The 15,095-nt window shown below is 40.0% G+C and overlaps 3 protein-coding genes across 5 annotated transcripts; 1 reads left to right on the top strand and 2 right to left on the bottom strand.

Moving 5' to 3' along the window:
• Window positions 1–336: 336 nt before the first annotated feature.
• On the bottom strand, window positions 337–3,376 carry LOC106306737 (vesicle-associated protein 2-1). 3 transcript variants are annotated; one of them, XM_013743466.1, is made up of 8 exons: window positions 3,076–3,376; window positions 2,822–2,928; window positions 2,414–2,484; window positions 2,238–2,319; window positions 2,031–2,146; window positions 1,782–1,913; window positions 853–912; window positions 337–745 (listed from the first exon to the last, which is right to left on the bottom strand). In XM_013743466.1, exons 2-8 carry the CDS (start codon window positions 2,880–2,882, stop codon window positions 620–622), a joined length of 648 nt encoding a protein of 215 aa, XP_013598920.1. In that variant the 5' UTR covers window positions 2,883–2,928; window positions 3,076–3,376; the 3' UTR covers window positions 337–619. The 3 variants fall into 3 exon arrangements, with proteins under 3 accessions (XP_013598920.1, XP_013598919.1, XP_013598918.1); XM_013743465.1 differs by having other exon boundaries at window positions 853–921; window positions 2,822–2,914; window positions 3,076–3,375; XM_013743464.1 differs by having other exon boundaries at window positions 853–921; window positions 3,076–3,375.
• A 365-nt stretch (window positions 3,377–3,741) lies between these two features.
• Window positions 3,742–5,458, bottom strand: LOC106306736 (50S ribosomal protein L19-2, chloroplastic). The gene is made up of 5 exons (XM_013743463.1): window positions 5,356–5,458; window positions 4,962–5,258; window positions 4,743–4,829; window positions 4,515–4,648; window positions 3,742–4,025 (listed from the first exon to the last, which is right to left on the bottom strand). Exons 1-5 carry the CDS (start codon window positions 5,386–5,388, stop codon window positions 3,917–3,919), a joined length of 660 nt encoding a protein of 219 aa, XP_013598917.1. The 5' UTR covers window positions 5,389–5,458; the 3' UTR covers window positions 3,742–3,916.
• A 4,333-nt stretch (window positions 5,459–9,791) lies between these two features.
• LOC106301833 (ras-related protein RABD2b) lies at window positions 9,792–12,132 on the top strand. The gene is made up of 8 exons (XM_013738316.1): window positions 9,792–9,954; window positions 10,430–10,502; window positions 10,965–11,012; window positions 11,096–11,143; window positions 11,236–11,307; window positions 11,397–11,552; window positions 11,639–11,742; window positions 11,825–12,132. The coding sequence occupies exons 1-8, from the start codon at window positions 9,941–9,943 to the stop codon at window positions 11,916–11,918; spliced, it is 609 nt and encodes a 202-aa protein (XP_013593770.1). The 5' UTR covers window positions 9,792–9,940; the 3' UTR covers window positions 11,919–12,132.
• Window positions 12,133–15,095: the final 2,963 nt, after the last annotated feature.

The following is a 15,095-nucleotide window of genomic DNA, read 5'->3' on the forward strand; positions in this document are numbered from 1 at the left end:
AAAAGTAGTTCATTGTGAGTCACTCTCATTTACTGTCTCCAACTACCATTGAGAAAGTAGAAGAAAAACACTTATCAAATTCTGTATATTTAACAGAATAAAAAAAAGCTATCATCAGACTCTATACAGAAATGTATAACAATTTTGTATTTACACAAAAACATAAACAAAACTAACTAAAGATGCTGTGTTCTCAAATTAGATGTAATTATCCTAAAATCTACCAACTGCCTGTGTCCGAACGGTTGTTCTCCATACTACCGACCCTATTGGGGTTTTAAGTTAGATCTTATGTAACAACCAAATCAAATTTATAACATAACTTGGGACCAATACTGAAGTAGTGAAAGAGTAAAGTCAAATCACGAAAGTTTCTGTTGGGTCAAAAAAATGTACATCCAATATCACTGACAAAGAAGCAAACTTTTTGATGGACAAAACAAACTAAAACAGATCATAGAGAGAAAGACTGAGAGAGAGAGAGGGATAAGGAGAGATATAGCTTTGATACTGAGAGTTAACAGAGTAGAATACCCCCAAAATGTTTGACGCCGTTTTGATTCCTGCGGTTACATATGTTGGAGATGGTAGATCATGCGGAGAAGATGCTGCTAGCTTTTTATGTGGGAGAAGCTAAGGTGAGTTTTAGGATGAAGCCGATGATGAGTCCTATGAGTCCAACCAAAGCTGCCAACTTTAAGGATAACCCATTTCCGCTGTTCATTCTTCGTTTCTTCACCATCTCCTGCAATGTCATTTCAAAACATGTTTGGCAAGATCCTTTGTAACTAAGCAATGGCATCTGATTAATCAAATGATAGAATACCAAGGAAAAGTTTATGGAGGGATTACCAGTTCATGTTGCAGCTGTTGTGTTTGCTTAACAGCTGCATCTCGCTCTTCCTTCAGCCGCTGTATAGTCTGACCATACATGTTAATGGTAAGGAAGTTAGAGTGGAACTAAAACAAGGGAAGAACTAAATCTCTCTTAAACTACGATGTGGTGAATTATGAGATTCTGTGAGGTGCATTTGTTCACCGTATGAAGAAAGACTCAGAATTACAGTTTCTATAGCCTCAAAACAAAAAAAAGGATGGATGGAAATGAAAGTCTGTATTAATCTTGGTTTAAAAAAGCGCTCGCTTTTGGCGCCATGGCGCTAGGCGAGGTCTGGCGATGTCTTCATCGCCTCAGCACCTCAAGGCGTGGCGACTTACACAAAGCGAGCGCTTTCTACGCTTTCTTACTAAACCTAAGGCTCCTAAAGCAACGCCTTAATTGATTTTAAGTCAAACCGAATTGGTTTGCCAAATTTAAACTGCTAAACCGAGTTAGATTTGTAACACATCTTTAGCGTCACATAAAAGCTCTTTTCAAACCCTAAGTTAGTCTTATATACCGTAACCTAAGTTTAAAGTTAGGGTTCCATGTGCTATTGTTCTTCTCTCTATTTGACGACTTTGATGTTTGATGTTTCTCCTGATCTTTTTGTTCACTAATAAGTACTCTGTTTTGCACTTTGGTTCTAAACTTGTATTCTATATATACCTATATTTTTGCACTATAGATTAATACAACTATCACAAAAAGGGGACTACTTAATGAAGTGTCTATCTGTGCAGGAGGTCCAAAACTTTACAGAATCATCCTACTATAAGGCTTTTGTTACTATCATGGTTGGTTAGCACAAAAGTTAATAATATAATGCTCTTAAGAGAATGTGCAGTAAGTCAATGATACATGCAGATTGAATAGTAGAGTGGATGTGGTTGGTACTCACAGAGATGGTTTCAGAGCCATTTCCATCGCCATTGGTTGCTCCAGATTCAGAGGATCTTTGGGTTGTGGAGGAGGAGATATAAGAGACCTTGAGCTTACACTCTGTTAACGTTTTCCCACTGTCCTTTGTAAACTAAAACACAGACATGGCAGAGATTTAGTGCCAATTTTTATCCTCACACAAATACAAAAAAACATGATTCTGGATAATAATAATAATAATAATAATGTTTTCAAAGCAGTGACTTACAGTGTCTTGGGGAAGGTCATCAACATCAGTGTGTGGAGGGACAAGGGTACTTTGAAGGAGAAACTTGTCTTTGCACTGCATATCTGGAGGATACTCCCTTTGCGCTTGTAGAGTAACTACCAATTTTAGAAGATGTTAATCATTTTTTTAAGTTTTTAAAAACTGGCAATGAGGGAAGGAGTTATGAAGAATGAATGAGTGTAAAACCTCGAATGATGCAGGAGTCCCATGGCTGAATGACACCAGTGTTGGGTCTTACAAAATACTTTTTTGGAGATGTTGTTTTCACCTGATTTTAGAGAAGAAAAACACAAAGACGAAGTTAATTTTGGACTTGATCAGAGAAAGAAAGCAAATGAAGTTGTGGTAGGAGAAGGAAATACCTTGAAAGCAACGTAGTCTTCAGTTTTATTGGCAACTTTAAGATCGCAGTAGCTTTGCTTCTCGAGTTCGACTGATACAATATATCAAAAATATATATATTCTCATGAGAGCATCCAACATAATCAATTTGATAGAGCTAATAACAATCTCCTTCACATGCTTTAAGAGAATCAACCCCCAAAAATGTATTCATCAACAGTTCACGGTTTTCTAAGTTAAGACCATAAGCTCAAAGAGATTGAGGAACATGGAGATTTGGTGTAACAAAAGATGGGCAGGTTTAAAGAGAAACCATTATCATCAGCATTTCTAACAAAAAAAAGTAAAGATATTTCACAAATAAACTAAGAGAGATGATCATATATGCATGGCACGATGATCGAGAGTGGGGGGGGGGGAATGCTTACAAAGGAACTTGAGTTCATCAGGTACAATGGAGATAAGCTGGTTCTCGCCAACGCCAGACATTGCCACACAAGAATCTATCAATCAATCAATCTCTACACCTTCGAACCTATACAACACATCCAAATCCAATTCAAAACAATTCCAGATTCTAATTTTTTTTTCCTCCAGAAAACAAAAAAAAAAGGTATCGGAAAGGGGAAAAGAGAAAAATAGAATCAGTGAGAAGTTAAGTGAAAAAGATACGGATCAAAACCTGAAGAAGAAGAAGAGAATAAAACAAAAAAGTCACGGGTCCAACGTCTGATCAGCGAAGACCGCTTCTGCTTATTTCTCTCTCTTCCGGAAATCGCTCTCCTCCTCTGGTTCGGTTGGTGGTGACCAAGGCACGGGAAATTTTCTAGAGAGAGAGAGAGATATGCGGGAAGAAACCCAAGGCGCTTCGTGGAGCGGCCACGTGAAGTCGAAGCAAAGTTCCTCCGGTGTCGTCTCCGGGAACTACGGGGAAGAAGAGAGAGTTTGCGACAGGCTGGAAATAAGAGCCAAAGACGTGGCAGGTTTTTATTGGTTTAATTAATTTATATAAAGCTAATTGTCCTAGTGGGCTTTCAGGTGGTTGGCCATTTTCATTCCTCACTATTAATTTTCTACTTTATTTTTTATTTTTTTAATCTTTCCCTGACCATTAATGATTAGTGTGGGTGGGCACTGGGTACTAATTAAATATATCGGACATAAACGCGAGATTAAAATAATCAATGACGACGAAAACATTAAGACAGTCGTAGTTATCATTAGAGATGAAAGAGACAAGAAAATACTCGAGATGATTTCCCAGAATATTTTGTCTGCTTTACCTGGAAAATCATTGATAAGAACTGACTATAAATTTAATTTCCTACTCAAGATCAAAACATGGACAGGGAGCCTCACCAAACATTTTGATTTACTTTTCTCAAATGTCACTGTAATATTACATGAAGAGTAACAAAATCCAAAAGACAAGCAAGCAAACAAACAAACAAACAATTCTTACAAAGAAGAGGGTGGAGACAAGAGTCTACCTTTGGAGGTTGAATACAGCACAAGACTGGTCCTCATTTAAAAGTAGAGAGACGAGGAAGTTTGTCCCTGAGATAGTAAAGCCTTGCTCTTCTCACTTTCCTGTGACTCACCACTTTTATCTCCTTTATGTTGGGCGAGTATCTGTTCAAATCAAAAAAAACATCAGATACATATTATTAAGCCCCATTTCATTGTAGTATCCAGCCTATTTTACAACAAGTGGAAACTTGTATGTTAGCTAGCTTACAGTGATCAAAAGACTAAGTTTGATGCACTATTCTGTGATAGTTCTATATTTTCATACTTGAAGTAGCAAATGTTTTTCAATTTTACATGAAAATAAATGATGCATTTATTATGATAAGATTCAGAATCAAAACTCTCCATATTTTTCAAGTTAAAGGAAGAGCAAGATGAGACCATATACAGTTTGCCTTCTAGTCCATACTCCTTGATCACTCCCAAAGCCAAAAAGCTCCAAAACATCCAAATGATCAAAGACTCTTAACTCTAAACAGTCTAACCCCACCTAAAAGCTCCAATATTATTAACATTCATATTTAACAATATGCCATGCCAGAGCTAGTGTGTGGATATAATTAAGAGTGGCAAGGAAGAAGAGATACTTACATAGGAAAAACGATTTCAACACCGATGCCTGCAATGATTCTCCGGATACGAATAGTAGTGTGGATGCCTGCGTTTTGCCTAGACATCACTATCCCTTTGTAGATGGATAGCCTACGTCTGTTCTCAGGAACTTCCTGTAAAAATCAAACCCACCACCTTGTAAAAATCAAATCTTTCATTTTTATTTCATAATGGGCTTCATATGATGTGCCAAGAACAAGAACTTGCCAGTTTGATCTCTACAATGTCCCCTGTCCTAATCTCTGGAACCGGTCTTACTTTCTCTGAAACCTCAATTGCTTTCTGGTTCAGTATCTACATTAACAAAAACCAAATCAACATTTCATCAACATCTCTTTCGTTGCTGCAATATCAAAAATGTAGCATCAGATAAAAACGAACATGGCACATATTATTATAGAACACACATTTGATATTATAACTTACCCCCATGACATCTCCGAGCTTAGTCCTTGGCTTCCACGGAGGTTTATCTTCCTCCACCTCAGTGGCTTCTACTGTTTCAGCAACATCCTCCGAAACTGCTTCAGTGTCTTCACCTTCAGTGCTCTCTTCGGCTTTAGCGACAAACTCCCTTCTCTTCCTGGAATCCATTGCGAAGCCAAAGTTCGAGATGGAGTGTTTTAGAGAAACCCTAGAAACTGAAATCCGAGAGTTCACTGATAGTATAAATGAAGAAACACCTAGATTCTTAGTAGGGATTCTCGGAATCATGTGCAGTGCCTGTCTCCACAAAAAGGAAAAAATCAGCACAGGATAAATAGAGAATTCGAAAGGAACAGAATCACAAGTGGGTCTGTGAGTCAGAGAAAATACGAACCTGAGGAACAAGAAGATGAGAGCTCGTCGCCATGTTTGCACAACCCAGTACTACTTGGGAAAAGCAGAGTAACCAAGCCTTATCAGCTTCAGCGCTTTAGCTCTATATTGATCTCACTTATCCTCGCTTACATTTCATTTTATGGGCCATTTACTAACTTTAATGGGCCTATACTGGGCCATATTCATCTAAAACTATAGTATAACATCACCAAATCTGACTCCGCAACCAGTTCCTGCTCTATAACGAGTTTGTGTTACAACTTACAAACAAAAGTATGTTTAAGATATCATATTGATAACGTTTTGATGAATTCACGAGTATTCAAAACATACTGTATATAATTTCAATATCATTTAATTGTTAATGTTTTAAATGATTGGTACCCTACTAATTCGCTAATTCAGCCACTATTACTGTATACATGCGATACAGAATTACTAATCAAACTTAACAACATCACATGATTACATAATCTGTCTTGAGCCTTCCTTGTAGAACTGCTTAAATGTTTCCGTTGTCGTGGAGCCTGCAAGCGCTATATGCTAATTTTGTTTTGTTTTTATTTATGTTTTGGTAAATTCTTTTTTAAAAGTACTTTGTCGGTAACCTTTTTCGTTTATCTCGTAAGAAGTGTACAAGCGATAATTCAAAGTACGCATCATTTATTGTACAACATCGAGTCAAGAGACAACATCGTTTTGATTAGTAACTTATGATAAACAATCCGCTTCAATACTCGCCTGTCTTGCAAGTTGCATGAACATGTAGTGAAAGGCTTCGAGATATCCTCAGAGTATGTTACTATGGTTTGGTGCCAACATTCTTGAGTTTCTGGACGTAGTTTTCGTTGATTGAAAGACTGTACACTACAAGAAAACAACGGTATTCTGACGGACATTCCGACGGAAAATGAAATCCTCGGAATTCCGAGGAAATATCAATCCGTCGGAATATTCCGAGGAAGATGTCCCTCGGTATATTCCGCGGAAGATGTCCCTCGGTATATTCCGCGGAAGATGTCCCTCGGTATATTCCGCGGAAGATGTCCCTCGGTATATTCCGCGGAAGATGTCCCTCGGTATATTCCGCGGAAGATGTCCCTCGGTATATTCCGCGGAAGATGTCCCTCGGTATATTCCGCGGAAGATGTCCCTCGGTATATTCCGCGGAAGATGTCCCTCGGTATATTCCGCGGAAGATGTCCCTCGGTATATTCCGCGGAAGATGTCCCTCGGTATATTCCGCGGAAGATGTCCCTCGGTATATTCCGCGGAAGATGTCCCTCGGTATATTCCGCGGAAGATGTCCCTCGGTATATTCCGCGGAAGATGTCCCTCGGTATATTCCGCGGAAGATGTCCCTCGGTATATTCCGCGGAAGATGTCCCTCGGTATATTCCGCGGAAGATGTCCCTCGGTATATTCCGCGGAAGATGTCCCTCGGTATATTCCGCGGAAGATGTCCCTCGGTATATTCCGCGGAAGATGTCCCTCGGTATATTCCGCGGAAGATGTCCCTCGGTATATTCCGCGGAAGATGTCCCTCGGTATATTCCGCGGAAGATGTCCCTCGGTATATTCCGCGGAAGATGTCCCTCGGTATATTCCGCGGAAGATGTCCCTCGGTATATTCCGCGGAAGATGTCCCTCGGTATATTCCGCGGAAGATGTCCCTCGGTATATTCCGCGGAAGATGTCCCTCGGTATATTCCGCGGAAGATGTCCCTCGGTATATTCCGCGGAAGATGTCCCTCGGTATATTCCGCGGAAGATGTCCCTCGGTATATTCCGCGGAAGATGTCCCTCGGTATATTCCGCGGAAGATGTCCCTCGGTATATTCCGCGGAAGATGTCCCTCGGTATATTCCGCGGAAGATGTCCCTCGGTATATTCCGCGGAAGATGTCCCTCGGTATATTCCGCGGAAGATGTCCCTCGGTATATTCCGCGGAAGATGTCCCTCGGTATATTCCGCGGAAGATGTCCCTCGGTATATTCCGCGGAAGATGTCCCTCGGTATATTCCGCGGAAGATGTCCCTCGGTATATTCCGCGGAAGATGTCCCTCGGTATATTCCGCGGAAGATGTCCCTCGGTATATTCCGCGGAAGATGTCCCTCGGTATATTCCGCGGAAGATGTCCCTCGGTATATTCCGCGGAAGATGTCCCTCGGTATATTCCGCGGAAGATGTCCCTCGGTATATTCCGCGGAAGATGTCCCTCGGTATATTCCGCGGAAGATGTCCCTCGGTATATTCCGCGGAAGATGTCCCTCGGTATATTCCGCGGAAGATGTCCCTCGGTATATTCCGCGGAAGATGTCCCTCGGTATATTCCGCGGAAGATGTCCCTCGGTATATTCCGCGGAAGATGTCCCTCGGTATATTCCGCGGAAGATGTCCCTCGGTATATTCCGCGGAAGATGTCCCTCGGTATATTCCGCGGAAGATGTCCCTCGGTATATTCCGCGGAAGATGTCCCTCGGTATATTCCGCGGAAGATGTCCCTCGGTATATTCCGCGGAAGATGTCCCTCGGTATATTCCGCGGAAGATGTCCCTCGGTATATTCCGCGGAAGATGTCCCTCGGTATATTCCGCGGAAGATGTCCCTCGGTATATTCCGCGGAAGATGTCCCTCGGTATATTCCGCGGAAGATGTCCCTCGGTATATTCCGCGGAAGATGTCCCTCGGTATATTCCGCGGAAGATGTCCCTCGGTATATTCCGCGGAAGATGTCCCTCGGTATATTCCGCGGAAGATGTCCCTCGGTATATTCCGCGGAAGATGTCCCTCGGTATATTCCGCGGAAGATGTCCCTCGGTATATTCCGCGGAAGATGTCCCTCGGTATATTCCGCGGAAGATGTCCCTCGGTATATTCCGCGGAAGATGTCCCTCGGTATATTCCGCGGAAGATGTCCCTCGGTATATTCCGCGGAAGATGTCCCTCGGTATATTCCGCGGAAGATGTCCCTCGGTATATTCCGCGGAAGATGTCCCTCGGTATATTCCGCGGAAGATGTCCCTCGGTATATTCCGCGGAAGATGTCCCTCGGTATATTCCGCGGAAGATGTCCCTCGGTATATTCCGCGGAAGATGTCCCTCGGTATATTCCGCGGAAGATGTCCCTCGGTATATTCCGCGGAAGATGTCCCTCGGTATATTCCGCGGAAGATGTCCCTCGGTATATTCCGCGGAAGATGTCCCTCGGTATATTCCGCGGAAGATGTCCCTCGGTATATTCCGCGGAAGATGTCCCTCGGTATATTCCGCGGAAGATGTCCCTCGGTATATTCCGCGGAAGATGTCCCTCGGTATATTCCGCGGAAGATGTCCCTCGGTATATTCCGCGGAAGATGTCCCTCGGTATATTCCGCGGAAGATGTCCCTCGGTATATTCCGCGGAAGATGTCCCTCGGTATATTCCGCGGAAGATGTCCCTCGGTATATTCCGCGGAAGATGTCCCTCGGTATATTCCGCGGAAGATGTCCCTCGGTATATTCCGCGGAAGATGTCCCTCGGTATATTCCGCGGAAGATGTCCCTCGGTATATTCCGAGGAGATTTCCGACAAACTAGTGATCCTCGGAATTTCCTCGGAATAACGTTATTCCGACGAAATTCCGACGAATTTTTCCCTCAGTATCTTTGCTGTTTTCTTGTAGCGGTAATATCCATCTTAAATATAAATGAGATAAGTAAAGATATTTTAGTTTATTCAATTTGTCTATACATGCTGGCGTTATCATTGACTTACACGCCGATGATAGGGTAAATATTAAAATTATCATATACTGTAATACCAAAAGATAATCAAATGTTCTCATCTTTATATGTCTCTAAATTTTGTAGAACGAATATGTTTTTCTTTTTCTTACCCAAGGTGCGTTGGGCTAGTGGTTTAGTGCTTGGAGTAGGTTCCATTGCACCCCTAGTTCGATTCCCATGGGGAGGGGTGCTTTACGCCATGTTATCGGTATCAGCGCCGGCCGGCCCCGGGCCTGGGGTGGGATTAAGGCCGAAGGCCCGAACCCATCCTAGTCTACAAAAAAAAAAAAAAAAAAAAAAAAAAAAAAAAAAAAAAAAAAAAAAAAAAAAAAAAAAAAATATGTTTTTCTTAAAAAGTTGTTTCTTCCAAAAAGCATGATAACCAATATTTTGAAAGGTAAGTTTGATCAGATTCCTTTGGAAAAAAAAAGTTTGATCAGATTCGAAACTTTAATCTCCTCATAAACTTTAGCTTTCCTCCCGAGTGCATAAAATAAAAGATGGATTGATTGATTGATTATTTGTGCCTCCACGCATCTATGGGGTTGGCTTTGCCAGGCCAGCATTCAAACATCAAAAGCAAACGCATTTGTAAATAATTTTCCGAAAGTATGGGTCCCACTTTTTTATTTCTTAAGACGTGACAAAAAGAGAGCAATAAGGACAAAAAGATAAATAAATAACAAAAAAAAACATTAACCGTTTAGGTCTCTCTCTCTCTCTCTCTCGCGCTTTTGCTCCGACGACGATCGCTGAAATTACCATCGCCGGATATCCCGTTTATCGCCGGATTCTCTAGGTTGGGACTTTAGCCATGAATCCTGAATAGTAAGACTCTTCTCGTCTCATGATTTGATTGCATCTAATATGATTTGGATCGATTCACCCGCTTTTTCTTTTCGAACTTTGCTTTTGATGCGTTCGGTGGATTGAATTGTCGACCTTTCGTTAGATCTATGTTGGTATGTAGGTTTCTGAGTTGTATCTACTCAATTTTTTTTAATATAATTTTGTTTTATCGATTCTCGATTAGGATCTTACATAGATTGGATCTAGGGGAATTTGACTGAGATCCGCAATTTCTGTTGATTACTCGGAAAATCTTCGTAGTTGTTGCAATTCGAGGAGGCTGTGACATAATTAATACCTTTGATCTCATTCTCTCGTGGATTTGATTTATGCGAACAAATTTAATTTAATCAACCATATCTTTCAGATTAATTGTTTTTCAGTTCTGGACATACACTCGTCTTAATGATGTTTATCGTTCTGTCTTAATCCGTTTTTTTGAAAAATTACGCAGTGACTACCTGTTCAAGCTTTTGCTTATCGGTGATTCTGGTGTTGGAAAATCTTGCTTGCTTCTAAGGTTTGCTGTAAGTAACTCTTGTTCCTTTCTCACCTGAAGTTTTTAGATGTCTTATCTTATCTTTGGTTATTACCTATTTAACATTACTCAATTCAATGGCCACTTAGTTTTACACTATGGTATCGTTTTTACTTTTTGTGATCTTTGGTAATTACCTTTTAACATTGCACACAGGTAAAATCTGTGAGTCTTTGAAGTTCAGTACTTTTTTCTCAAAAATTACTAGTCAGTTCAATGGCCACTTAGTTCTCAGCTTTACACTATGGTATCATTGTTACTCTTTGTGTATCATCTTTGGTAATTGCCTTTTTACATTAAATACAAGTAACAATCTATGGGTCTTTGAAGTTTAGTACTTGTTTCTCAAAAAAATCATTAGTCAGTTCAATGGCTGCTTAGTTCTCTGTTTACACTATGGTGTCGTTGTTACTCTCTGTGTGCTTTTGATATCTGGAATTTGTGTGTACAGGATGATTCTTACCTGGATAGCTACATCAGTACCATTGGTGTTGACTTTGTAAGCTTACTCTTCCCATCTCCTGTTTATTCTCAGAAAACAGAAAAAAATATTGGTGTTGGCTAATGTTAGATGTGATTCAGAAAATCCGCACAGTTGAACAAGACGGAAAGACAATCAAACTCCAGATTGTAAGTGTTCTTGAGCTGCGTATATGACATATTCATTAAAACTTGGAAACGAGTGTATAATATTAACTCGTGGCAATGACCGTATTATGTAGTGGGACACAGCAGGCCAAGAACGTTTCAGGACTATCACCAGCAGTTACTACAGAGGAGCTCATGGAATCATTGTATGTTCTCTCCCTCACAAAGCAATCATCTTCTTGTTAATACATCCATCCTATGGTTCTCCCTCATCGTCATTGGCTTTTCTTGGCAGGTCACCTATGACGTCACCGACCAAGAGAGCTTCAACAACGTCAAACAGTGGCTGAATGAAATCGACCGTTACGCCAGTGAGAACGTGAACAAGCTACTGGTTGGGAACAAAAACGATCTCACATCACAGAAGGTTGTATCCACTGAGACAGCTCAGGTAATAAAACAAACCAAGTGGCCTCTTTTTGCATAAGCCTTGTTTGAAATGATAATAAGAAGATTGTTTTCTTCCTCCTCCTACAGGCTTTTGCAGATGAACTGGGGATCCCTTTCTTGGAAACAAGTGCTAAAAATGCAACCAATGTCGAAGAAGCTTTCATGGCCATGACTGCTGCTATTAAGACCAGGTTTGAATTAGATTCTACTTTTGTTCCTTGAAAGTTAAAAAAACCTTTCATTCATCCATAGTTAAACCGTTTCTGTTTGCAGAATGGCTAGCCAACCAGCTGGAGGTGCCAAGCCACCGACGGTCAATATTCGCGGACAGCCGGTGAACCAGCAATCAGGCTGTTGCTCATCTTGATTCTATTAGTCTCAAGAAGTCTCTTTGGATCATAACTCACCATTATAATCATTTGTTTGCATTGCATGTAAGACTTCTCCAATTGACAACTTTCTTTTCCTTTCGTTTTATAGCTTTTCTCTTCTTTTTAATGATGTATTTCGAAGTTTGAAACCCATAAAACTCTATAGTAAAAGACCCTTTATGCAAATAAAGCAGACGAGCCTTTTCTGAATTCTCTACTCCTAAAGATAATTCAAAATATAATATTGTAACATTATTTGCGTTATTATGACACTAATAAAGGAGTCTAAAACTAATAAGATCAGATAGATGATCACAATATTGTTTTTCCATCATATTATTTGCGTTATTATGACACTAATAAAGGAGTCTAAAACTAATAAGATCAGATAGATGATCACAATATTGTTTTTCCATCATATTATTTGCGTTATTATGTCACAAAATAAAGGAGTCTAAAACTAATATTATTGTTTTCCCATCATATTATTATTTTGCGTTATTTTCTTTTTTGATAATACTATTATGATGGAAAAATAAAAGGAAAATTTGGATAAATATTTCGATATAAGATTTTAATTTGAAAACTACACTTTTATCTAAATAGATCAACTAATGTAGTCTTTTGAAAGTATATAATTATTTAATATTCTACTAAAAGGTGATTAATTTTAGACTTATGCATTTACATTATTTTAAACTTTTTAACATTAATCCTCTTAATTAATTTTAAATAATATTTTTATTTTATAATATCATATTGTTGACAAAATCCTATTAAATATACTTTTATATTTATTTTCATAAAACAGTTTTTAAAAAGAAATAAGCGTGGCCAACACTTTTTCTCGTTCTAATTTTTTTTTTAAATACTTATATATAAAATATGCCCGAAGAATCGGGAATCAGATGCGGTTACAAGCTTGTTTTGAACAAAATGTCGAAATCTAACTATTACAAGCCTAGCTTCGTCCACCCACTAAACCTGACACGTTCCGCTAGGTTGTTTCGAAATCCTTCGATATCGATAGCCGTTCTCAACTATCAACGTGACTCTCGGAAAGTGAGGTTCTCCTCGTTTCCTCGGATGCCGGGAGTTCCCTTAACGTTTCCGGAGTAGCTAGTTCCCGATGATCTCCACAAAGCTCATAACTTTCTCTGTCAATGAAGCTCTAGACGTCCGAAGGAGAGAGTTCAAGTACATACCAGAGCCTTGCGAACAACAAAGCCGGAATGAACGAAGCGCCACACGACGCCTGAACCGGATCCCAGAACGAGTAAGTACTCGCTTCAGCCATCAACGAAACCTAAACAAAAGACGGGTTGCCTACACTGCCACATCCTGAAAAGCAGTCCCAAAACCTGCAAGAAAGTCAGCTACACCACCATAGAACACTACGGTGCCGGGATGTGAGCTATGACGAGATGCTGGCTCGTAGAAGGCAATGACTCCCGAGAAACCATCTACGCATCCCTGGCCTTTGAGAACCAAAGGACCAGTTCCTTGAACGCTAACAAATCAACCCATGAGCCATAGGATTGATACCACGATGAAGAACAAGAGACTTGACTCCTCAAGTGAGGCTGTCGCCAAACTCACAGAGAAAAACTAAGCAGGACACCGGAAGCGGAGGCTCTGAAAGAGATGCGGTACATCTAGCAATCTTCTCAAGGCCATAGACGACCCGTCGAAGCATAACCAGAGGCACGCACATAAGGCATCAAGCCAAACACTTTCACCACGATTACATCCGCCTTCAGCCTCGCCTCCATCTCAAAAAAAGAATGGAGAACTCTTGATAACAGCGAGTGGCCACCGGAATCTCTCCGACCCTAAGTAACCACCACCCTCACCGAACAAGCACGAAACACAAGATCTGCAGCAGATTACCACCGACAAACCTGGCTGTGCCGAGACCCATCGCCTCCACTCCACGACGACGACGACTGGAGCGATCCTAAAGGGGGAAAGACGGAGCGCTCCATGAACCCAAAACCGACTCTCAATCTCTCCACCTCACTGAACCCTCGCTGCAGGTCCGGAGAAAGAGCCACCTCCACCATGAATCAGCTACTCGCGACTGAAGCCTCCGCCAGATTCCATGAGCCCTAACCTAGAATTGCGATCTAAAAATCGGCCGCCTGGGCGCAACGCGTCACTTTTCCGCCCCGATTTATGCCAAATCGGTTAAAAAATCGGAGATTTATGCCAAATCGGTTAAAAAAATCGGATATCCGATTTTCTCCGCCTAGACGACCGCCTAAATGACCGTCTAAATGACCGCCTAGCCGCCTAGGCGGCCACCTAATCTATTTTTATTTTTTATTTTTATTTTATTTTTAATAATATTTTTATTTATTTATTTGATCTAAAATTTTTTAAATATCTTTTATATTCATAATTTTGATGAAAATTACACTATATTAAGTTTATATATTCTATTGTGTGTTTTATACAATCTTAAACATGAAAATGTATTAATGTTATACATAAATAAAAAATTAACATGTTTTATAACATAGTAAACAATCTAAAAATTCCGCTCCGCATAATTTCCGATTAATCTCCGATTTTTTCTTTAGGCGCTAGGCCCAACCCGACCGCCCGACTAGCGCCTAGGCAAAAAACTAACAATAGAAATATTTAAAAATATTAAGATAAAAATGTATTTTTACATATAAGGAAGCGTAGTTTTCAAAAATCAGAAAGAGAGATGTATTTTTCAAAACATGATTCATAAATAAGGCATTTTTAAAATTATTCCATAAATAAAGGAATCTAAAACTAATATTATTGTTTAAAACTAATATTATTGTCTAAAACTAAAATAAAGGAGTCTAAAACTAATATTACTAGGTGCATAGTCCCCGTGCAAGCGCGGGGTCGGCTACATTATAGGTGTATTGTATAGTTTTGTTTACGGGATTTTATTGTTTTTTTTTCTATAATGTGATTGATGGGACTTTGGATATTACATAGGTTGATGAGTTTGATATAAGAATGAACGACGAAGTCATATGTTGATATTTTTATATCTTATATGTTCAAAGTTGAGGGTGATGGAACTTGTTAGTGTTTACTTAGGTAGTTGTTTGTATATAAATCAAATCGTGCATGGAAAAAGATAATAAATTTGGATTTAAAATGTTAGGGTTTCAAAATAACTGGGCCTT

Source organism: Brassica oleracea, chromosome C7 (genome assembly GCF_000695525.1).
Source record: "Brassica oleracea var. oleracea cultivar TO1000 chromosome C7, BOL, whole genome shotgun sequence".
NCBI lineage: Eukaryota > Viridiplantae > Streptophyta > Magnoliopsida > Brassicales > Brassicaceae > Brassica > Brassica oleracea.

Bases quoted from the DNA above. Each gene is read 5' to 3' on its own strand.
- LOC106306737 (XM_013743465.1), bottom strand. From the start codon at position 2,882: ATGTCTGGCGTTGGCGAGAACCAGCTTATCTCCATTGTACCTGATGAA. The intron at 2,485-2,821 runs GTAAGCATTCCC...ATATTGTATCAG, and splicing joins TGATGAACTCAAGTTCCTTT to TCGAACTCGAGAAGCAAAGC. The intron at 746-852 runs GTAATCCCTCCA...ATGACATTGCAG, and splicing joins AACAGCTGCAACATGAACTG to GAGATGGTGAAGAAACGAAG.
- LOC106306736 (XM_013743463.1), bottom strand. From the start codon at position 5,388: ATGGCGACGAGCTCTCATCTTCTTGTTCCTCAG. The intron at 5,259-5,355 runs GTTCGTATTTTC...TTGTGGAGACAG, and splicing joins CTCATCTTCTTGTTCCTCAG to GCACTGCACATGATTCCGAG. The intron at 4,649-4,742 runs GCAAGTTCTTGT...TGATTTTTACAG, and splicing joins ACATTGTAGAGATCAAACTG to GAAGTTCCTGAGAACAGACG.
- LOC106301833 (XM_013738316.1), top strand. The intron at 10,503-10,964 runs GTAAGTAACTCT...TTGTGTGTACAG, and splicing joins GCTTGCTTCTAAGGTTTGCT to GATGATTCTTACCTGGATAG. The intron at 11,553-11,638 runs GTAATAAAACAA...CTCCTCCTACAG, and splicing joins TATCCACTGAGACAGCTCAG to GCTTTTGCAGATGAACTGGG.